The 25,707-nt window shown below is 43.9% G+C and overlaps 1 protein-coding gene across 1 annotated transcript in view; it reads right to left on the reverse strand.

Moving 5' to 3' along the window:
* Positions 1-5,647, reverse strand: part of LOC139559049 (ephrin type-A receptor 7-like) — a 160,829-nt gene extending 155,182 nt beyond the window's left edge. Inside the window, exon 1 of the mRNA XM_071374697.1 lies at positions 5,400-5,647. Within this exon, the coding sequence (XP_071230798.1) occupies positions 5,400-5,478 (79 nt within the window). The 5' untranslated portion in view covers positions 5,479-5,647. The remainder of the gene's footprint in view (positions 1-5,399) is intronic.
* Between the last annotated feature and the right edge of the window lie 20,060 nt (positions 5,648-25,707).

Genomic DNA, 25,707 nt, shown 5'->3' on the forward strand with positions numbered 1-25,707 from the left:
GACAGGGCTCATTGCCTGCTTGAATTATGCAGATGCAGGCAGCGTTTAGGTCATGTAATTGATAATGTTGGAAACGGGAGAAATTGTGCTTTACAATGGTATTGACATTACAGTTGATCTGGAAGTATTACGTTTTTGGGGCGCTAAAATAAGGGCAATTGTACGGACCAAGGCGATGTACGAGTTTACGTGAGTTTACGTTACATGGTTGATAATAGCTACCGTGTATTTCCTTGCCTGGTAAAATATAGCAATATGATGATACGCATTAGATATCACCCATGTGTAAAAAAAAAAAGAAAGCTGTGCAATAGAAGGAATTGACTATCGTAGCTCTGCGTTCATGGAAAATATCCTTGTGTACCTAACTAATAACATTATTGGGATGGCCCCTTGATTCTCCAGAGCTATGGCTATGAAGACGTGTATGGATTGTAGAAGTGTTATACTTGACTCTTCTGCATGAAAATCCTTATCGTATATACACTACCGATCAAAGGTTTGGGGTCATTTAGAAATGTCCTGGTTTTTGAAAAGCAAAGCACATTTTTGTCCAATAAAATAAGATCAAATTGATCAGAAATACAGTGCAGACATTGCCAAGTAACTGAAGATCTCGTACAACGCTGTGTAGTACTCCCTTTACAGAACAGTGCAAACTGGCTCTAACCAGAATAGAAAGAGGAGTGGGAGGCCAAGTAGGAGGACAAGTACATTAGTGTCTAGGTTGAGAAACAGACGCCTCACAAGTCCAACTTCATTAAATAGTAGCCGCAAAACACCAGTCTCAACATCAACAGTGAAGAGGCGACTCTGGAATGCTGACCTTCTAGGCAGAGTTCCTCTGTGCAGTGTCTGTGTTCTTAATTTTTTCTTTTTATTGGCCAGTCTGAGATATGGCTTTTTCTTTGCAACTCCACCTAGAAGGCCAGCTTCCTGGAGTCGCCTCTTCACTGTTGAGGTTGAGACTGGTGTTTTCGGGTACTATTTAATGAAGCTGCCAGTTGAGGACTTGTGAGGCGTCTGTTTCTCAACCTAGACACTAATGTACTTGTCCTCTTGCTCAGTTGTGCACCGGGGCCTCCCACTCCTCTTTCTATTCTGGTTAGAGCCAGTTTGCGCTGTTTTGTGAAGGGAGTAGTACACAGCGCTACTTACAAAAGGGTTTTGTAATGATCAATTAGCCTTTTGAAATGATACATTTGGATTATCTAACACAACGTGTCATTGGAACACAGGAGTGATGGTTGCTGACAATGGGTTTCTGTACACCTATGTAGATATTCCATAAAATAATCTGCCATTTCCAGCTACAATAGTCATTTACAACATTAACAATGTCTACATTGTATTTCTGATCAATTTGATGTTATTTTAAGTGCTTTTCTTTCAAAAACAAGGACAAGTGACCCCAAACTTTTGAACTATAGTGTAGATAAAAGACCATGTAGTGAGCACTACAATCACAAGTGTTGTGTAGATGTCTTTTTCTGTAGGACTCCAGTTTTAAAGAGCCGCAGACCGTTGAGGGGCACAGGCAGGGGTGCACAAAGAATTGGACTGGAAGACCTCGAAAGGGCTGCCCGACCGCAAGAAGAGAGGCTGGCCGAGATGAAGGTTAGCAAAAACCTTTCACCTGTGGTACTGTTAACCCTTTTCACAACATTATAATCATATCGCAAAACACTTGGATGCGTTCTGTAATTTCATGTTGCTGCTTATCATTACAGACTAAATTGCAAGCGCTGTCCTTTGAAGAAAGAGGAGAGGTGCTGGGTAGTCCATCTGGATATCTATCCACTTATAGGTCTGCTAATTTGAAGTGTAAACCGTCAAGACCATAGATATCCAGGAAAAACAGTTTAGTAAATCATTATAAAAGTACAATTACGATGACTAGATAAATAAAATGCACAAGTATTGTTTCTCACACAAGTTTATTGTTGCCCACACAAACTTCCATATTTATAGGATTTAAATGTTAGGTTGTAGGCCCACAATTCTGAGTACTACGTAGGTTTTCACACTTCCCGGGACCCACCAAGTCTGACAACAGGGAAGGCACCGGTCCTACCCAGGTCAAAGGTGGACGTACCGCACCTTGTTGCGTGGCGACATCTCCTCGAAGTTGTAGCAGCTCAGCCGTTGTTGGTGGTGGCACATCACCACTTGGGCCATCTAATTGGGAGCCCAATCTTCTCAACACTTGTCTCTGACGTTCTGGGATGTCGGTGTAGTCCTTTGCAGTTTTCAATACGCAGACACTTCACCTTCAAGACTTATTGTAGAATCTCCTTTAGCTAAAAGATGCCAAATATTATTCAGCGATTCTCAGGCAGACTAGGGGCGCGCTATTGTTACTGTTGCATCACGTTGGATGACCACTAGCGACTTATTGGAGCTTTTGAACATGAAAAAAAAGAAAAAAAAGTGACATATTGCAGCTTTAAGCGAGATTGTGTGTGTGTGTGTGTGTGTGTGTGCAAGTAACAAAGCTATATGTGCGTATGAGCAGCATGTGTGTGTGTTTGCCTGTTTGTGTACTGAATTTCAAAGATTTTACTGTGTTACAGTTCATATAAGGAAATCAATACATTTTATTAAAATCATTAGGCCCTAATCTACGGATTTCACATGACTGGGAATTTAAAAAAATCAGGTAGGGGTGTGGATCAGAAAACCAGTCAGCATCTGGTGTGGCCACCATTTGCCTCATGCAGCACGACATCTCCTTCGCATAGAGTTGACCAGGCTGTTGATTTTGGCCTGTGGAATGTTGTTCCACACCTCTTCAATGGCTGTGCGAAGTTGATGGATATTGGAACTGGAACACATGTCACACGTCAATCCAGAGCATCCCAAACATGCTCAAATGGGTGACATGTCTGGTGAGTATGCAAGTCACGGAAGAACTGGGACATTGTCAGCTTCCAGGAATTGTGTACAGATCCTTGCGGCATGGGGCCGTGCATTATCATTGTGAAACATGAGGTGATGGCGGCGGATGAATGGCACGACAATGGGCCTCAGGATCTCGTCACGTGCATTCAAATTGCCATAGATAAAAAATGTAATTGTGTTCGTTGTCCGTAGCGTATGCCTGCCCATACCATAACAACACTGTCACCATGGGGCACTTTGTTCACAAAGTTGACATCAGCAAACTGCACACGTGGTCTTTGATTGTGATGCCGGTTGGACATACTGCCAAATTCTCTAAAACAACGTTGAGGTGGCTTATGGTAGAGAAATAAACATTACATTCTCTGGCAACAGCTCTGGTGGACATCCCTGCAGTCAGGATGCCAATTGCACACTACCTCAACTTGAGACATCTATGGCATTGTTTTCTGTGACAAAACTGCACATTTAGAGTGGCCTTTTATTGTCCCTAGCACAAGGTGCACCTGTGGAATGCGGTTTAATCAGCTTCTTGATATATCACACCTGTCTGTTGGATGGATTATCTTGGCAAAGGAGAAATGTTGACTAACAGAGATGTAAACAAATTTGTGCACAACATCTGTGAGAAATAAGCTTTTTGTGCATATAGACATTTCTGGGATCTTTTATTTCAGTTCATGAAACATGGGACCAACACTTTACATGTTGCGTTTATATTTTTGTTCAGTGTACATGCAATGTGTGTTTGCACAGCCTGGCTCAGCTGTGCTTAGCCACTTCCAGAACTAACCCTCGCCTGGGGGACGTAGGCGATTATGTGCTCTCCCTCCTCTGAATCCCAGCACCGATTAGGACGCTTTACTGGACTCACCTGAGCCAGCCCTGCCTGCATCAGAGCCAGGCTCAATACCTCACAACCAGAGAGAGAGAGAGAGAGCCCACTGGCCAGACTACTTTACTGTGTAGAAAGAGAGGGTAGAGAGAGAGCATCAATAAACCAGCTTTCTCATTTTGCCTTCAGTGTTGAAGTATGAGAATATGTACGGGAACGAGACAAAGGAAACCAGTTACTCTATGCAAGTGTTAGCCAGAATACATTCTGACCCTACGCTTGCTTGCTTATCTTCCAAGTCTTTCCAAATAGATTATCAACAAATTAGTAGGCAATTCCAACTCATAATTGCTTAAAATCACATGATGCACACCGATGATGTCATTGGAAACACTTATCTTCCTCTATTTTTTTTACTACAAAACATTGAAACATGCCATTTTCACATAAATTGATATTGGGGGTGGTGCTGGAGATTATGAATATTAAGTAGAATATTTTAGAAATGTCCTTTTTAGCTGAACTTTGTCCCACTCAAACAGCTGAAAATGTCACGTGCTTCAGTCGACAACGTTCAGGATACATTCCGCTATTGTTGACACCTTTTGCATCTTGTGCAATGTCTCAGGAGAATGAAAAAAACAGCGACAGATCCTACAGGTGACGCAAAAAGTCGGGTAAACAATACTTTCCTGTGGATATTTTAATCTCCACTTCCTATCGCCAAAAGGACCGACAGTACGGACAACCGGTGAAGTGTAAATATCAGTTTAATTAACATTCTGGCTTGTGGAGACTCTTGCGTCTGTTTTAGAGCGACTTCTTTCAGACGGAATATTCATGGGGCAACCATGGTAACAATCTGATGTTTAGGCAAATCGACATTGGGTCGGAATCTATTCTGGCTGTACAAGTGTCAGATTAGAGGACTGCAATGTTTCCTTTTCAATCTGGTTAACAATGTAAATGCTGAGATGTAGCTTTGTGCTGAAATATTTTTGTTGTTGACAGTACCCTATCACTTCCTGACATTTAAGCAATGTTTTTTTTTAATGCTTTCCAGAATTTAATATTTAATGAACAGTGGGCTACTTTTAACAGCATGCTCATACAAACTACAACATCATTACAATGTTGATGCAAGACTACTACAGTCCAAATGTAACGGTTTCCGTTCAAACTCAAAATGATAAATGGACGCAGTTTGTAACAATACGATTATTATATACATTTGCTACAAGATAACAGTTTTGTGAATCCTTGTCCGAAGTCGGTAAACAGTATTTGACACCTCGCTTTTCATTTTTATTTACATATCCCACCATGTTATCTATTTTGTCCACATGTTTAACTGTCACTTGGCTACTGAAAAGAGATGCGTAAAGCTAGCAGCTGTTTGAAATGTAGGCTGTTGTTCGGCTACAAATCCATCTAAGGAGGCTTTCATTGCAAATTGGTTTGGAGAGGTTTTTCCGAACTCTGACGCTTTTAAATGTTAGAAACTCCTCAAGGTACTGAGATCGACATCTCTGAAACTTCCGCATCACCGGGCAGGCACCTGCAACCGGACTGGCAATTCGGCTGGGCTGGAGTCTGGACATTCATTCATCCACTTGCTATGAACCGTCCGGTGGGGAAAAACATATAATAGGTTTCCACATACCTTCCTCAGCGTGACAGCCCTTGTTTCCATTCAGCAATAACATCCAAAGCACCGAAATGAGCGTTTTAAAAAGCTCCATGTTTGACGGTCCAGCTTCGCGGAGCTCTGGTCATCCCTCTCCCGCTCGCAACACACCACTTCGATGGTAGAGCCGTCCGGGCTAGTGCGAACTCCGCTCACTACGCGGCTTATTTGATATCTCGGGGGAGGGTGTTGTGCATCAGATTGACATCATGCAAGTGCAATGAAGGAAGATTTCGAAACGAGGGTACAAGAAAGTCGCCTATCAAAGCGCACTGAAATGAATCGCAATGCCAGATGTTTTCACTAGTCGAATCTTCCCCGCTTTGTGAAAAAAAATAATATTTTTCCACTTCGCCTTTGATAAAACTAAAGTAATTGCGGTGTTGGCTTGGCCAGTCGAACCTTCAGCTTTCAATGTGGGATAGGTGAGCAAAAGGCTAGCCATAATAGTGATGAATCTTTCATTTAAGGATTGGATTACAGTATATACATTTAGATGAAATGAATAGACTAATTAGATCTAGATAATGAAGGGAGGGAAGCAAGGGGAACGCAAAATCGAATGGCTAGTAAAGATGGCTACAAAATGTTGACTAGTTAAATAATTAATTAATGGAATAATTGTTCAACACTATTAGCTGACATTGGTCATTTTTCTAATGTCCAATTTTGAAAAATCAAATGACAGACTAGTCCTTCTATTATTCAGTAGTATGTTGAGATATTGTAGTAGCCTATAGACTGCGTTAAGCCTACACTGTGTTCACTGCAGGCTGTGTATACTTTTGGAGTAATGATTGCCAAAGGAAAGAGAGAGAATGAAGGAAATTGGATACAGTTTCACTGATTTGCATCCTGTACAAAGAAATACTGATGCTGCAAATAATTTGAGCTTATTGTATTGACATGTGTGGGCCAAATTGAGCATGTTATTTTTTCAGCTGAGGAGGCAAAACAGTTCATTGGTCTTCGTCAACAGTAACATTTTTGCAAACAGACCAAACTGATGAGGTGAAACAGGTTGTATCTCACAATTTAAAATCTATTTATCTGCATGACAGCTAAAGGCAGACGTTGTGGACTTCTCAATCTATTTATCTGCATGACAGCTAAAGGCAGACGTTGTGGACTTCTCAACCTTTTCATTTTTTGTGTAATCCTCTGCAGTGTTACGGTTAAGCAACCCCCCCCCCCGCCAGTCGCCAGCTCAATAGCATTGGTACAAAGAGTTTTTCTAAAACCCGATAACACAAAAAGACATAACACAACTAGTCAAATATCATGCTTGGTAGAAAGGAAAGGCTTTCATCCCAGCTTTAAAGTACAGAGGCAAAAACACTCTGATTTGGATCAGAGACAGTTTAGTGATTTAGCATGTTATTGTCATAATTATTTAACGCCTGCACAATTGCAAAGCTTGGTCTGTGTCAAAATGCTTGTATGAATAAACATATAAATTATTTAACAAGTTAAATCTAACAGGGTGGACCGATAAGGGATTTACAATGCATAGACTGCCATAAATCATACATCTACCGAATTGCATGAAATTTGGCACTACTTTGATATGACGCAGATTATGCTATTTAGCTACTTTTCTGACTTGAATTCCCTCCTAATGAAACAGCCAGTCAACACACATGATGTTCGCCTAAGCAAGGCCTGCCAGACATAATCAAATCAAATGTTGTATTCACATGCGTCGAATACAACAGGTGTAAATGCTTACTTATAAGCCACTAACCAACAATGCAGTAAAAAAATAAAAGGAATAAGAAATAAAAGTAACAAGTAATTAAAGAGCAGCAAATAAAATAACAATAGTGAGACTATATACAAGGCGGTACCGGTACAATGTGCGGGGGCACCGGTTAGTCGAGGTAATTGAGGTAATATGTAGAGTTATTAAAGTGACTATGCATAGATGATAACAACAGAGAGTAGTAGCGGTGTAAAAGAGGGAGGGGGGGGGGGGGCAATGCATATAGTCTGGTTAGCCATTTGATTAGATGTTCAGGAGTCTTATGGCTTAGGGGTCGACGCTGTTCAAGAAGCCTCTTGGACATAGACTTGATTCTCCAGTACTGCTTGCCGTGCGGTAGCAGAGAGAACAGTCTATTACTAGGGTGTCTGGAGTCTTTGACAAGTTGTAGGGCCTTCCTCTGACACCACCTGGTATAGAGGTCCTGGATGGCAGGAAGCTTTGCCCCAGTGATATACTGAGCCATACGCACTACCCTCTGTAGTGCCTTGTGGTTGGAATAGGTTTTCCGTGCTCTCTTCATGACGGTCTTGGTGTGATTGGACAATGTTAGTTTGTTGGTGATGTGGACACCAAGGAACTTGAAGCTCTCAACCTGCTCGACTACAGCCCCGTCAATGAGAATGGGGGCGTGCTCAGTCCTCTTTTTCCTGTAGTCCACAATCATCTCCTTTGTCTTGATCACGTTGAGGGAGAGGTTGTTGTCCTGACACCACATGGCCAGGTTTCTGATCTCCTCCCTATAGGCTGTCTCATTGTTGTGTCATCGGCAAACTTAATGATGGTGTTGGAGTCATGCCTGGCCATGCAGTCATGAGTGAACAGGAAGTACAGGAGGAGACTGAGCACGCACCCCTGAGGGACCCCTGTGTTGAGGATCAGCGTGGTGGATGTGTTGTTACCTACCCTCACCACCTGGGGGTGGCCCGTCAGGAAGTCTAGGATCCAGTTGCAGAGGGAGGTGTTTAGTCCCACAGTCCTTAGCTTATTGATGAGCTTTGAGGGCACTATGGTGTTGAACGCTGAGCTGTAGTCAATGAATAGCATTCTCACATAGGTGTTCCTTTTGTCCAGGTGGGAATTGGCAGTGTGGAGTGCAATAGAGATTGCATCATCTGTGGATCTGTTAGGGCGGTATGCAAATTGGAGTGGGTCTAGCGTTTCTGGGATAACGGTGTTGATGTGAGCCATGACCAGCCTTTCAAAGCACTTCATGGCTACAGAGGTGAGTGTTACGAGTCGGTAGTCATTTTGGCAGGTTACCTTAGTGTTCTTGGGCTCAGGGACTTTGGTGCTCTGCTTAAAACATGTTGGTATTACAGACAGGGAGAGGTTGAAAATGTAATTGAAGACACTTGCCAGTTGGTCAGCGCGTGCTCGCAGTACACATGCTGGTAATCCCTGCGGCCTTGTGTATGTTGACCTGTTTAAAGGTCTTGCTCACATCGGCTGCGGAGAGTGTGATCATACAGTCTTCCGGAACAGCTGGTGCTCTCATGCATGTTTCAGTGTTTTTTGCCTCGAAGCGAGCATAGAAGTAGTTTAGCTCATCTGGTAGGCTTGTGTCACTAGGCAGCTCTGGGTTGTGCTTCTCTTTGTAGTCTGTAATGGTTTGCAAGCCCTGCCACATCTGACGAGTGTCAGAGCCGGTGTAGTACGATTCGATCTTAGTCCTGTATTGACACTTTGCCTGTTTGATGGTTCGTCAGAGGGCGTAGCGGGATTTCTTATAAGCTTCCGGGTTAGAGTCCCGTTCCTTGAAAGCAGCAGCTCTAGCCTTTAGCTCAGTGCGGATGTTGCCTGTAATCCATGGCTTCTGGTTGGGCTATGTACGAATGGTCGCTGTGGGGACGACGTCATCGATGCACTTATTGATGAAGTCAATGACTTATGTGGAGTACTCCTCAATGCCATCGGAGGAATCCCGGAACATATTCCAGTCTGTGCTAGCAAAACAGTCCTGTAGCTTAGCATCTGCTTCATCTGACTACTTTTATATTGATCGAGTCACTGGTGCTTCCTGCTTTAATTTTTGCTTATAAGCAGGAATCAGGAGGATACAATTATGGTCAGATTTGCCAAATGGAGGGCGAGGGAGAACTTTGTACTCATCTCTGTGTGTGTAGTAAAGGTGGTCCAGAGTTATTTTCCCTCTGGTTGCACATTTAACATGCTGATAAAAATTTGGTAAGACCGATTGAAGTTTCTTTGCATTAAAGTCCCCGGCCACTAGGAGCGCCGCCTCTGGGTGAGCGTTTTCCTGTTTGCTTATGGCGGAATACAGCTCATTGAGTGCGGTCTTAGTGCCAGCATCAGTCTGTGGTGGTACAGTGTGCAGACAGCTACGAAAAATACAGATGAAAACTTTCTAGGTAGATGGTGTGGTCTACAGCTTATCGTGAGATACTCTACCTCAGGCAAGCAAAACCTTGAGACTTCCTTAGATATTGTGCGCCAGCTGTGATTTACAAAAATACATAGCCGCCGCCCCTTGTCTTACCAGACGCCGCTGTTCTATCCTGCCGATATGGCGTATAATCAGCCAGCTGTATGTTGACAATGTTGTTGTTCAGCCACGACTCCGAGTAGCATAAGATATTACAGTTTTGCATGTCCCGTTGGTAGTTTAATCTTCCGCTTACCCTCGTAAAACTGACCATCCCACCAATCCTCGACTTCGGCGATGTCATTTACAAAATAGCCTCCAACACTCTACTCAACAAATTGGATGATGTCTATCACAGTGCCATCCGTTTTGTCACCAAAGCCCCATATACTACCTACCACTGCGACCTGTATGATCTCGTTGGCTGGCCCTCGCTTCATACTCGTCGCCAAACCCACTGGCTCCAGGTCATCTACAAGTCTCTGCTAGGTCAAGCCCCGCCTTATCTCAGCGCACTGGTCACCATAGCAGCACCCACCCGTAGCACGCGCCCCAGCAGGTATATCTCACTGGTCACCCCCAAAGCCAATTATTCCTTTGGCCGCCTCTCCTTCCAGTTCTTTGCTGCCAATGACTGGAACGAACTGCAAAAATCTCTGAAGCTGGAGACTCTTACCTCCCTCACTAGCTTTAAGCACCAGCTGTCAGAGCAGCTCACAGATCCCTGCACCTGTACATAGCTCATCTGTAAATAGCCCATCCAATCTACCTCATCCCCATACTGTATTTATTTATTTATCTTGCTTCTTTGCACCCCAGTATCTCAACTTGCACATTCATCTTCTGCATATTCTACCATTCCAGTGTTTAATTTCTATATTGTAATTACTTTGCCACCATGGCCTATTTATCGCCTTACCTCTCTTATCCTACCTCATTTGCACATGCTGTATATAGATTTTTCTACTGTATTATTGATTGTATTTTTGTTTATTCCATGTGTAACTCTGTGCTGTTGTATGTGTCGAACTGCTTTGCTTTATCTTGGCCAGGTCGCAGTTGCAAATGAGAACTTGTTCTCAACTAGCCTACCTGGTTAAATAAAGGTGAAATGAAAAAATACAATTTTATTTTCCAACGATTGCACGTTTGCTAGTAGAATGGCAGTGGGAGTTTATTCGATCGCCTACAAATTCTCAGAAGGCAGCCCGCCCTCCGACCCCTTTTTCTCCGCCTTCTCTTCACACAAATGACAGGGATCTGGGCCTGCTCCTGGGGGAGCAGTATGTCATTCATGTCGGGCTCGTCGGACTCGTTAAAGGAAAAAAAAGGATTCTGCCAGTTCGTGGTGAGTAATCGCAGTTCTGATGTCCAGAAGTTATTTTCGGGCATAAGAGACGGTAGCAGTAACATTATGTACAAGTTAAAAAAATAAGTTACAAACAACGCAAAGAAACGAACAAAAAACACAATTGGATAGGAACACATAAAACGCCAGCCTTCTTCTCCGGCGCCATCTTGATCCATCTTAAACATACAAATGCACTGTAATAAATGTAATAAGTCGTCCACACCACACACTCACATCCTTTCCTATCACACACACACACACACACACACACCCTTCTCAGCACGAAGATTACCACCCACAGACTGATCCCTTCAGCAGGGAGGCAAGCCAGACCTCCAGACCTGATGAACTTGTCCACGCTGGTCATAAGTCAGGCTGCACAGACACCAACCTCTACCCCCAACCACACTTCCACCACTAACACACAACCAGCAAACCCCCTCTAATCACTTGCAGTGGCTCGAGGCATACAGCACAATCAACAATAGATGCACATCTCTACCTGTGTGTGTATGCGTGATGTAACTAGATGTCAGCCCCTCCCCTTACTCTTTATATAAAAACAGAGGGAGGCGGCATAGAGAAAGTCACTTGCCCTTTTCTTGTTCTATAGTCCCCCCCCCCCCCCCCAGTCATTCAAGCGAAAGAGGAAAGAGAGGAGAAAAAATGATCGTTTAAGACGCTATTAGGAGGGGAAGAGATTTTAATGTGACACTGGAACCCCTGCTTTGTAATGTTCCGCTAATCTCTCAACAACCTCTGGGGGATGAACATGGCACAGGGGAGGAGGAGGTGGTAGGGCTATGAGTCCCTGTTGTATTTTACGACTCCATGTGTTCTTCCCAAACCACAGCCCTGGAAGTGGTGTCAGCTGAAAGACATGAATGTGGTGCGCTGAGAGACTTTGCCTGCACACCGATTGACTGGCGACAATAAATATAGACTAGTACAGGGCTCTCCGACCCTGGAGCACTACCGCCCTGTAGGTTTTCACTCCAACCCTAATGTAGCGCACCGGATTCAAATAATTAGCTGGTTAATAAGCTGAATCAGGTTAGTTACAACTGGGGTTGAAACGAAGACCTACAGGATGGTGGCTCTCCGGGAACAAGGTTGGAGAGCCCTGGACTAGTCATTTAAATGGACACTGGGGAGCCGCCGACATTGTCTAATACTTTCTTCTGACTGGTGTTAAATGAATGGCCATTCAGCTGTGTGATGAAAAGTCAAGGACGATTCGTCTCAGAGCCAGTTTATAATGGAATCAGATGGTAGATCGGATTTCAGTATCGCTGGCCAGATTTGTTTTTATAGCCATTGTCGTCACTAGAACACTAGAGTATGTTATGATTTATTGAAATACTTAATAAGAAATGAATATTTCATGCAAATTGGCCTATAATCATTGTAAACAAATCCTCAGCACTGTAGTAGGCCGAGTACATTCTATGCCAGCCAAGTTTGAAGAAAAACTCATGCTCGTCCCGAGGAGCATCATGGGAGATGGGACAACCCGTGGGAGGGTGACAGTCACTGGCTAATGAGTACTTCCTGTTCTCATTAGCAGCGGGTTCCAAAGCTGAAATGTCCCTCAAGGTTGTTCTTCCTGTTGGTGGCACATTGGGGGTTTCGGGACACAGTTGGTTTGGTACCGCGGGTTGTCTACTTTTCTACACCGGCACAACAATTAAGGCTTGACACATTTGTCACACATTTTTAATAATGCATTCCAGCTCTGTTGTAACTTTAGTTGCGGGCCTCTCGCCAAAGGTTCGTCTTTAATCTGATCCGCACAGGAGGATATAGGTCAGAGAGAAGGCCTTAAAGAGTTGACAATGGAAGAGCAGGAAAGGAGGGAGGGAGTTACAACACGATGCCAAAGTAGAAGTAGCTTCCATGTGGCAGTTTGCAGATAAGAGCCATGACTAAGTAATCAGGAATAATGGTGTGATCCACACGGACACAATCCGAGAGGCTCCGTCCGACCATACCTCAGAGCATGCCAGGTCCGAGGCGACTCAGTGGGAAACGTAAGCCTCTCCGATATCCCGTTACCACGGGGTCTTATTCCCACCACCCCCACCTCTATAAATATCAATAAAGATAGCGATGTCTGTTTTAAGTAATGATAAACAGACCGGCAAGGCAGTTAGTCTCGGGGCTATGTGAAATGTGTGTCTTCCTGACTGTCCCTTTTTGTATTTAAATGTGAGTGTATACAGTATCTGGGGTTCTGGGGACGTTTATCGGTCGTGATGACGCTCCATGTAGGTGATGGAAGATTAGGGGCCGCCGCTGTTTCCAATTTATGGCGCCGACTTCAGACGGGCGGGGAGATGGAACAACAGTGTCCCCCTTCCCCTCCTTCGTCGTTCCTCCTTATTAGATTTCACTGGTTGTCAATGAGAGGTCCGACATTTCCAATGTGTCCGAAATGAAAGCGTCTCCGTTCTGTCCGTTGAGACGTCGACCACTGTAACATGATGAACGATTGCCAATTGGGTTTGAGTTGGTGTTAAGGTAAAATCTTAGAGCCTACTGGTTATCTTCATACTTTGCCAAAGAGCAATATACTGCGGAATCATTCTTGCTAAATAATAAATACATGTGTAGAGGTCTCTGAATTGGAAACTAAAGTGTGAACTTTAACACGGGTAAAGAGCAGGCCAACTTGGTTGGCACTGATACAGTATGTGGCCTGCAGTATGTAACATGTTAACTGTTAGTTTTCGTCTTAATGATGCTGAGCCTTGCAGCCTTTCAAACCACATTTTAGAGGAATGTGCAATTTTTCTTCAGAGCAGGGACAGGAAGGGAGAAAGAAGGGCAGGAAAAATCAATTGCAGGGAATATGAGAAAGAGAGAAAGCGAGAGGGAGGGAGAGCGAGAGTGAAAAATGTGTTGATTTGTCAGCATGGGCTGGATGTCTCTGGACACGCCAATGAGAATTTATCATGAAAGACAAATTGCCTTGGTTGCAGTGGTATTCTCCCTGTGTGTGTGTGTGTGTGTGTGTGTGTGTGTGTACTGTACTTGAGAAATAATATATTTTTTAGCATTCTAGACTTGGTCATACATGACTACCTCCAAGGCCAAGTTGACCAGTGACAATAATGACCTTATTGGTCGTTTAACCCATACCTTCCTTATAGCAACACAAGAGAAACATCACTCCTATTAGTGTCTTCATTGTACCCTACTACCTCAAAGCATACAGTGTATTCCGAAAGTATTCAGACCCAAAGACTTTTCCCCACATTTTGTCACGTTACAGCCTTATTCTAAAATGGATTAAATCGTTTTTTCCCCCCTCTCATCAATGCACACCCATAATGACGTTTTAAAAAACGACAACATTTTTGCTAAACAATAAACTGAAATATTACATTTACATAAGTATTCAGACCCTTTACTCAGTACTTTGTTGAAGCACCTTTGGCAGCAATTACAGCCTTGAATCTTCTTGGGTATGACGCTACATGCTTGGCACACTTGTATTTGGGGAGTTTTTCCCATTCTTCTATGCAGATCCTCTCAAGCTCTGTCAGGTTGGATGGGGAGCGTCGCTGCACAGCTATTTTCAGGTCTCTCCAGAGATGTTTGATCGGGTTCAAGTCTGGGCTCCGGCTGGGCCACTCACGGACATTCAGAGACTTGTCCCAAAGCCACTCCTGCGTTGTTTTGGCTGTGTGCTTAGGGTCGTTGTCCTGTTGGAATGTGAACCTTCGTCCCAGTCTGAGGTCCTGAGTGCTCTGGAGCAGGTTTTCATCAAGGATCTCTCTGTACTTTGCTCCGTTCATCTTTGTCTCAATCCTGACTAGTCTCCCAGTCACTGCCACTGAAAAACCTCCCCACGGCATGATGTTGCCACCACTATGCTCCACTGTAGGGATGATGCCAGGTTTCCTCCAGACGTTACTCTTGGCATTTAGAAGAGTTCAATCTTGGGCTGGATTGACTTCGTAATCTTGGGTTTCATCAGACCAGTTCATCTTGTTTCTCATGCTCTGAGAGTCCTTTAGGTGCCTTTTGGCAAACTCCAAGCGGGCTGTCATGTGCCTTTTACTGAGGAGTGGCATCTGTCTGGGCACTCAACAATAAAGGCCTGATTGGTGGAGTGCTGCAGAGATGGTTGTCCTTCTGGAAGGTTTTCCCATCTCCATAGAGGAACTCCTGGTCACCTCCCTGACCGAGGCCCTTCTCCCCCGGTTGCTCAGTTTGGTCGGGCAGCCAGCTCTAGGAAGTGTCAGTGATTCCAAACTTCTTCCATTTAAGAATGATGGAGGCCACTGTGTTCTTGGGGACCTTCAATGCTGCAGAAATGTGTTGGTACCCTTCCCTTGATCTGTGCCTTGACACAATCCTGTCTCAGAGCTCTGACAATTTCTTCAACCTCATGGCTTGGTTTTTTCTCTGACAACTGTGGGACCTTATATAGACAGGTGTGTGCCTATCCAAATCATTCCCATCAATTGAATTTACCACAGGTGGACTCCAATCAAGTTGTAGAAACATCATGATCAACAACATGATCAATGGAAACAGGATGCACCTGAGCTCAATTTCAAGTCTCCTAGCAAAGGGTCTGAATACTTATGTAAATAAGTATAATGCATTTCTAAAAACCTGTTTTCGCTTCGTGATTATGCGGTATTGTGTGTAGGTTAATGAGGAAAATTGTTAATTTAATTCATTTTAGAAGGATGTAACAAAATGTGGAAAAAGGGAAGGGGTCAGAATACTTTCGGAATGCACTGTACATACAATCAGGTCTGAAATATTGGCACCCTTGATAAAGATTAGCTGTACAGATGTAGGATCTTAATTTTAACCAGTTTCACACAGCAGGGAAATAATCCTGCAGCAACAGGAAATGTGAATTGTTATGTATATTACTATAGTATAAAACAATATAATTTTCAAATAACAATTAGCATTCAAAATAGCTTAGTATTTGTTTTATTTATTTTATATAGATGCCGTATCTTAATTCGATCATCCTGTTGTTGCAGGAATTTTCCTGCACAGCAGGAAATGCAAAACTTGTAGTCCATTCAAGATTGAAAAAGTATTCTGGAGTTTGTAATTTCCACAAAAAAATGTCAGACCTGATTTGCCCTACTGAAAAATGTATCAACCCCTACAAAAAAAATTGTACACTGAACAAAAATATAAATGCAACATGTAACAATTTCAAAGATTTTACAATTCATATAAGGAAATCCGTCAATTGACGTTCAATTCATTATGCCCGAATCTATGGATTTCACATAACTGGTAATACAGATATACATCTGTTGGTTACAGATACCGTTAAAAAAGTAGGGGCGTAGACCAGAAAACCAGTCAGTATCTGGTGTGACCACCATTTGCCTCATGCAGCGCGACACATCTCCTTCACATAGAGTTGATCAGGCTGTTGATTGTGGCCTGTGGAATGTTGTCCCACTCCTCTTCAATGGCTGTGCGAATTTGCTGGATATTGACCGGAACTGGAACACGCTGTCGTACACGTCGATCCAGAGCATCCCAAACATGCTCAATTGGTGGCATGTCTGGAGTATGCAGGCCATGCCAAGAACTGTGACATTTTTTGCTTCCAGGAATTTTATACAGGTCGTTGCGACACGGGGCCGTGCATTATCATGCTGAAACATGAGGTGACGGCAGTGGATGAATGGCGTGACAATGAGCCTCAGGATCTCATCACGGTATCTCTGTGCATTCAAATTGCCATCGATAAAATGCAATTGTGTTCGTTGTCCGTAGCTTATGCCTGCCTATACCGTAACCCCACTGCCACCATGGGGCACTCTGTTCACAACATTGCAATCAGCAAACCACTCACTCACACAACGCCATGCTCGCTGTCTGCCATCTGCCTGGTACAATTTAAACCGGGATTCATCCGTGAAGAGCACACTTCTCCAGCGTGCCAGTGACCATTGAAGCTGAGCATTTGCCCACTGAAGTCGGTTACGACTACAGTTCGGTCAAGATCCTGGTGAGGACGACGAGCACCCAGATGAGCTTCCCTGAGATGGTTTATGACAGTTTGTGCAGAAATTCTTCACTTGTGCAAACCCACAGTTTCACCAGCTGTCCGGATGGCTGGTCTCAGACGATCCCGCAGGTGAAGAAGACGGATGTGGAGGTCCTGAGCTGGCGTGGTTAAACGTAGTCTGTGTTTGTGAGGCCGGTTGGAAGTACTGCCAAATTCTCTAAAACGACACGTCTTTTTTAATATTTATTTGTATTACTTGTTAAACAAAATATATTTCTCTGTGCAATTTGACTGTATGTAATATGCCTGTATGTACCTACCCACCTCAAGCAGGTTGACGTTTATTGTCATGAGTCTTGACCTGGAGGCAGAACTGAGCAATTTCCCCCCTTAGATAGGCCAGCTGCAAAGTCAAAATTGTCATATAATGTAAAAATGTATGAAAACAAAAAAATGTGGGGTGGTCAAAGAGGTTCTCTCTCTCTCTCTCTCTCTCTCTCTCTCTCTCTCTCTCTCTCTCTCTCTCTCTCTCTCTCTCTCTCTCTCTCTCTCTCTCTCTCTCTCTCTCTCTCTCTCTCTCTCTCTCTCTCTCTCTCTCTCTCTCTCTCTCTCTCAGATCTTTTCACCACCTTTGTTTACACATTGATGCTGGATGATAGTCTCAGAATTGCAGGTAAGATTGGGTCTCCCGAACTGAATATGATTGCCGAAGAATAACCTTTGCCAAGCCCAATAGAGATCACTGGGTAAGACTGATGTGAGATGTCTTTGCAGAATCTTGAAGTATCAGATAGCAGGTCATTTTTACCTCAAAGCACTCTTAAAGCTACTGGAGGTAGATTGTGCTTGATAGCTGGCAGCAGGATTGAAAAAGCTATTCAGACACCTTGGAAACTTCAACTGCCAACTTTCGATTGCAATAGCTACCATTTTGTTCTTAGTTATATAGATCTTTCCAGATGCTAAACTCAGCAAATAAAGAAATGTCCCTTTTTCAGGAGCCTGTCTTTCAAAGATAATTTGTAAAAATCCAAATAATTTTACAGATCTTCATTCTAAAGGGTTTAAACACTGTTTCCCATGCTTGTTCAATGAACCATAAACAATGAATGAACATGCACCTGTGGAACGGTCGTTAAGACATTAACAGCTTACAGACGGTAGGCAATTAAGGTCACAGTTATGAAAACTTAGGACACTAAAGAGGCCTTTCTACTGACTCTGAAAAACACCAAAGGAAAGATGCCCAGGGTCCCTGCTCATCTGCGTGAACGTGCCTTCGGCATGCGGCAAGGAGGCATGAGGACTGCAGATGTGGCCAGGGCAATAAATTGCAATGTTCGTACTGTGAGACGCCTAAGCAGCGCTACAGGGAGACAGGACGGACAGTTGATCGTCCTTGCAGTGGCAGACCACGTGTAACAACACCTGCACAGGATCGGTACATCCGAATATCACACCTGCAGGACAGGTACAGGATGGCAACAACAACTGCCCGAGTTACACCAGAAATGCACAATCCCTCCATCAGTGCTCAGACTGTCCGCAATAGGCCGAGAGAGGCTGGACTGAGGGCTTGTCGGCCTGTTGTAAGGCAGGTCCTCACCAGACATCACCGGCAACAACGTCGCCTATGGGCACAAACCCACCGTCGCTGGGCCAGACAGGACTGTCAAAAAGTGCTCTTAACTGACAAGTCGCCTTTTTTTCTCACCAGGGGTGATGGTCGGATTTGCGTTTATCGTCGAAGGAATGAGCGTTACACCGAGGCCTGTACTCTGGAGCGGGATCGATTTGGAGGTGGAGGGTCCGTCATAGTCTGGGGCGGTGTGTCACAGCATCATCGGACTGAGCTTGTTGTCATTGCAGGCAATCTCAACGCTGTGCGTTACAGGGAAGACATCCTCCTCCCTCATGTGGTACCCTTCCTGCAGGCTCATCCTGACATGACCCTCCAGCATAACAATGCCACCAGCCATACTGCTCGTTCTGCTCGTGATTTCATGCAAGACAGGAATGTCAGTGTTCTGCCATGGCCAGCGAAGAGCTCGGATCTCAATCCCATTGAGCACGTCCGGGACCTGTTGGATCGGGGGGGGTGAGGGCTAGGGCCATTCCCCCCAGAAATGTCCGGGAACTTGCAGGTGCCTTGGTGGAAGAGTGGGGTAACATCTCACAGCAAGAACTGGCAAATCTGGTGCACTCCATGAGGAGGAGATGCACTGCAGTACTTAATGCAGCTGGTGGCCACACCAGATACTGACTGTTACTTTGGATTTTGACCACCCCTTTGTTCAGGGATGCATTATTACATTTCCGTTAGTCACATGTCTGTGGAACTTGTTCAGTTTATGTCTCAGTTGTTGAATCTTGCTATGTTCATACAAATATTTACACGTGTTAAGTTTGCTGAAAATAAACGCAGTTGACATTGAGAGGACGTTTCTTTTTTTGCTGAGTTTATATGGATCCACAATATCTGCCGTAGCTTCCCTGTATATTATCCACTGCACTCCCAAACATCATCTCAAACCACTTGTGGTGGAGGAAAAAGCTTTTGACTGTGGTGTATACCTTTTGTAGTGTAAACCTTCAGTGTCACCTTTTGTCTTACTTATGATGCACCTGGAGTTCACTAACAGTTGAAACATTGCATTATGAACAAGGCAAAAATAATCTCTGCTATATTTGAGTTTCATTGTGCATTTAATGCCCAAACCCTTTGATGCAGCACTCCAAAGAGCACTCTGTTGTATGAGCTACTCTCCCTCTCTCCCCAGAACCCATATGTCTACTTTTGAGCTACCTGTCAATCATAAAGGTCAAATTGATGAGTCGTAATGCACGCTGTCAACATTAGTCCGCCGCATCCCGAACACAGACAGCTACTCGAAGAGCGCTTTATTTACACAGCACGATAAGAGGGAGTGTCAACATCTCCATTCCTCTTCCAAACCCCGAGTGTGCGCTGCTGTTCAATTTCCTGCGACAAACAGAGATATTTGCATAATTGATTACATTCAAAGCAAATGAAGCATCAGACAAACGGGATGTATCTGCAGATTGATGACATATGCTCAGAGAGGGACGGAACGCTGAAAGGTGAATGATTCACAAAATGTGAGTGGGCCAAATGCAGATGAGAAGCTAAGGGGATGCAAATTCAAAGTGAATATTCATGCCATCCGATTGGGATCCTCCTTGGGATTTCCGGAGATGTGTGAATGAAAAATATTGTTCTTAAACTTTGGCTGAACTTTCCTTCTCCACCACCTCGTCATTAAATATGGAACAGTGTGTGAACGCGTACTAACATGAAATGGAAACATTGTCGCGAGTAGACAAAATCAGCAGTTTTGTTAAGTATGCAGTTCCGTCGAGGGCAGCTGAAAATTCAATCTGGTATTCAAATAGTATGTGCGTATGGCTGCATGTGTCCCAATTTTGTAGCCATTTTTCTTTTCAATTACCTGATGACTTTGTTGAAGTCACCTCTAAAAAGTTTGACTTCAATGTGAAGACAGTGAGGTAGTTTGGATGCATATTAGGAATACAATTTCACCAATATCAGCTCAAAATTGCTAATATGCTCACCTGAGGCCCAAAGAAATGACATTGCACTGTGGGGAGTGACCATTTCAAGTTAACTGGATTCCCCCTTGTCAAGAGCAAAATATGTCATATTCTACTGCTGCCTCACAATCCAAGTAACACAAAATAAAGCGAAAAACTGGATCTAGAAAACATTCAGCTATTACTGGAGTCAAATGGAAGTTAGATGTGCAAGATAATCCTACATGATCAAAGAGGCACAGTGTTTCAGCTGAGAAGCTTTTATCAGGCAACATGAGAAGCAGATCATTTGTAAAGCTTGTGAGAATAAGATGATTCGTTTTCAGCTCCCACTGCTGGGATGCTTACTGTACAGTCTGAGCAGACTGGGATCCTACGATTAGTAGTGTCCGTTGCTGCACTGTAACTGCAGTGCTTTCATTATGTCACTCAGACTACATAATATATAAAGAATATTAACATATTCTTATGGACATAACACAACAATCTGAAGGTTTGTTTATTTTATCCATCTTACTAATTATAACCTAGCATGGACACACACACACACACACACACACACACACACACACACACACACACACACACACACACACACACACACACACACACACACACACACACACACACACACACACACACACACACACACACACACACACACACACACACACACACACTGTGCATGCCCAATACCTCTCTCTGTGGCTGACTGGTGTTAGGACATCAGAAGGAAATTAAACCTCATCGAGCGTGGTTTCCTAATGCCCAGAGCACTTCAAGCTGTCATGCCTCTATCTCACCATCCTTCCATCTCTCTGTGGTCTCTCTCACGCTAACAAACGTGGTAGCATTACCATGCACTAGGTTGTGTGTAGGCTTTGTTTGCTGAAATAAACAATGACCTAAGTGGCTTGAAAAAGGACCCTCAAAGTAAAAATACACAACCTGCTTCAAGATGTGTGTGTGTGTGTGGCAGTGTTATGTATGTGTGTAAGCTTGTGGGTATACGCTCTTGTCCTATATTGACTTGACTGTATGTGTTTTGTGTTCTATATTGACTTCCCATGTAGGGATCGGAAAGGATCTGTGGGTGTCCCCGCTGTTGGTAATGGTAACACAGATCAATGAGCTGAAGAACACACCAAGGCAAGGCAATCCCATCACTATGGATAGGAGGAGGAGGAGGGAGGAGAGGAGGGGGGAGGATTGTGAGGCAAGCTAAGCTATTCGTTAGCTTATTTCTGTTCTAGGATCAGAGACAACAGCTTAGTGTGATGAATAGCATGAAAAGGAAAAGGCAATTTACTCTTTAGGGTAAGGCAACCCCAGTATTTTTGTTAAATGCTACCGAAATCTCTCTCTTCCTGGAAAAATGTAATATGGACCCATGGCTAGAAAATAATGTTGTAATTTTCTAAATGTCACTTTCAAATTATCTCACCTCCCTCCTTACCTACCGCTGGTCTAAATTATAATGATGTAAATGACATAGAGAAGCTCTTTCTAAGCAGCCTCATTGTTCCATGGAGGGGTGCTGCTATTCCTCACTTGGACCGCATAAGCATAAACATTTGGGTAATTATGTGTAGGAGACACCAGCACTAATAGGGCTAACCATTAGCATGGTCATTTACATGTAATTGGTTGCAACCTGTTTCGCACACGTAGGGCTGCCACTCAAATAAGCGTACCATTGTACCTACTGTAATCACACCGCTGTACATGCTACTCCCGATGCGCTTTTCATTTAGCCAAACATGAAATTGATTCGACTGGGTGTTTTATCGGTCTGTGTTTGTCTGTCCACTAGCCCAACATCTTTTAACAACAACCCATTAAGTTGAGATGACCACTATGGCAATCTGTGCACTGCTTAAGACTAGGGGGCGATATTTTAGTTTTTGGCTAAAAACACGTACCCATTTGAAACTGCCTATTTCTCAGCTCCCGAAACTAGAATATGCATATACTTGTCAGATTAGGATAGAAAACACTCTGAAGTTTCCAAAACTGTACATTTTTTGTCTGTGAGTTAAACAGAACTGATATTGCAGGCTAAAACCTGAGGAAAATCCAATCAGGAAGTGCCCCTGTTCTTGAAACCTCTCTGTTCCTATGCATCCCTATTGCCCATATAAAGGGATATCAACCAGACTTCTTTTTCTATGGCTTCCCTAAGGTGTCAACAGCCTTTAGACATAGTTTCAGGCTTTTATTTTGAAGAATGAGCGTGAACGACCACATTGCGTAAGTGGATAGGTGGGGGCTCTCAGAGTGACTTGTGCGCAAAAGAGAAAGGCAGCCATTGTTACTCCCGGTCCTAGTGAAAAGCCAACTGTCCCGGTTGATATATTATCGAATAGATATTTGAAAAACACCCTGAGGATGGATTATAAAGAACGTTTGACATGTTTCTGTGGACATTATGGATATTATTTTTATAATTTTTATCGGCGTTGTCGCGACCGCTCTTTCCGGTGGATTCCTAGGCATAACGCATCAAACTAACGGAGGTATTTGGATATAAAAAATATCTTTATGGAACAAAAGGAACATTTGTTGTCTAACTGGGAGTCTCGTGAGTGAAAACATCCGAAGATCATCAAAGGTAAACGATTAATTTGATTGCTTTTCTGATTTTCGTGACCAAGTTACCTGATGCTAGGTGTACTTATTGTTTTGTCGAGCGATCGATAAACTTACACAAACGCTTGTATTGCTTTCGCTGTAAAGCATAATTTCAAAATCTGAGACGACAGATGGATTAACAAAAAGCTAAGCTGTGTTTTGCAATATTGCACTTGTGATTTCATGAAATTATATTACATTATATACCTGTGGCGCTAGGCTAGGCTATGCTATTCAGCGTTTCTGATTATCCCGGATCCGGGATGGGTAGTCCAGAAAGGTTAATTAATACGGCACATGTAAGATGTAGGCTTTCGTGTTGTGGTATATTTATTGTACCTGACACCGTGTTTCCCTGTAGGCTTGTCGATTTCACCGACGAGCCCAGCACTACTTCTACGACTGTGCTTTCCAACGTTTTGGAACCAGCAAATTGCTACAGTGTGTAAAGAGAGCCTATCACCGTTGATTCGAGCCTCTTCAACACTCACCACGAGGGAGGCGTTGGTCAGAAAGCCCACACAGACACCACACGCTGACGACGCATGAGAACGGGGCAAAGAGCGAGAGGTGACGTCACCCTCTGCGGCGTGCTGAATGAACAAGCTGGACAACAACTGTGTTCCGTCCCTCGAGCCAGCGTCAGCACAGTCCCCGGCCGCTTATCACATTACTTCTCCCACAGCAAAACATGACTCTTCATTGAGGGAAATGAATAAGAGGCCAGCTACATAAAAAGCGACCGAGTCTGCGTCCGTAATGAGATTTGTCACTCTCTCTTCCCCCTGTTACAGCTGCTGATGTGATTATGCGGCGAGCTTGGCGGGCAGCGATGGTGTCCGTACGATGGGCAGGCGCAGGAAGTTACCGTGCTGTGCTCTGTCACGTTGGGCCAGAGCTGCTGCTGCTCAGACCTGACAGTTTCCTGTCTGAGGAGACGCTTGGCAGACGCGCCATTCACCATTCACACAGACCGAAGCAGACACAGCCGCACACTGGGAAAATTAAATGCTCTCAAACACTGACCAGCTGCACATTAATTCCCTGTTTTTTGCCCATGAGTGAACACCCGCACCCCCGCGCACACACACACACACACACACACACACACACACACACACACACACACACACACACACACACACACACACACACACACACACACACACACACACACACACACACACACACACACACACACACACACACACAATTATAGTACAGTGCAGTGTCTGTATCAGACACCATCATTAGACCACATTTTCCCACTGCCTTGCACTAGTGCTCTTACTCCAAGTATTGTATGTCCGGTGTGTATGTGCGTATGTACATGTGTATGCATACATACAGTGTGTGTGTGTGTGTGTGTGTGTGTGTGTGTGTGTGTGTGTGTGTGTGTGTGTGTGTGTGTGTGTGTGTGTGTGTGTGTGTGTGTGTGTGTGTGTGTGTGTGTGTGTGTGTGTGTGTGTGTGTGTGGCGGCTGAGGGGGTAAGGGGGATGGTAGCTCCGTTTAACCTCTGTCTTAACAGTAGGGTTCTTTGCCCCTGAAAACAACAGCAGCAGTTCTGTCCACTCCACTCGACCAACCACAGAGATTAGAGATCTATAGATCCCACAGACTACAAATGATTGAATATATTAACGCTGAGCCGCTGCATGTGTGTTAGTGGGGTTCTTTGCCTCCTGAGTTAGATAAGCTTGGGCGCACAGGCGGGATGGGTCTTTTGACCAACAGATACACGAGGAAATATGGGTCACAGCTGGAGGGTCAAACGATGAGAGAAGACTCCTGGGGGAGAGGGGACGAGTGGCTTGCTGCTCTAGGCAAGAGCTACTCTACTGTACAATGGCAATAAGTGACGTTGTCATAAGATTATGTCCACGTCTAGTCGGTTTATTGGGAATTTAAGAGAAGTTGTGTTGAGCAATTTAACTTTAAATTAGTAAAGGGCTGTTTTATAGTTTTTCATGGCGTTAAGAATGTGTCAAACTCATTCCACGGAGGGCCGAGTGTCTGCTGGATTTGGGGCAAAACGGGCAGGTTTGGCTTAGATTGTTGACAACATGTAAACTCTTTTTAAGTCTCCAATGTTTCATTGAAAGCATAAATACATTTGCACAATGAGGATTTGTTGTCTCAAATAGATTGGTGCAGTTGTTGGTTAATTAGTTAGCACATTTTTGGCAACAAGATACAACTAGCTGAAACGAGCCACCGACAGTTCCCCACATGGCAACCTTGTGTCATTGTTGCTAGCTATCTGACCATCCAGAGTCACAACATACAGACTTCTGCCCCATTGAAGCGTGTACATCATTTGTGACTTGCTAACCTGTCTATGTTTAAACGGAAGTGGTGGTCTCTGGTTATTATGATTCATCTATGGACGCATACTCTAGTCTGAAAAGTGTTTTTTTATTTTTTTTTATGGCAGAGAAAAAGATTTGAGTAATCTCCTTCTAGCCTTGAGAAATAAGCATTTATTTGAAAGTGGTTTGGATCCGTGCAGTTTGAATGGTCCGTTTTTTGTTGTTTTTGTTGATGGCTGGCCTATGGTTCTTTTTGAGTCTTGAGTA

This window comes from Salvelinus alpinus, chromosome 29, assembly GCF_045679555.1.
Source record: "Salvelinus alpinus chromosome 29, SLU_Salpinus.1, whole genome shotgun sequence".
Lineage (NCBI taxonomy): Eukaryota > Metazoa > Chordata > Actinopteri > Salmoniformes > Salmonidae > Salvelinus > Salvelinus alpinus.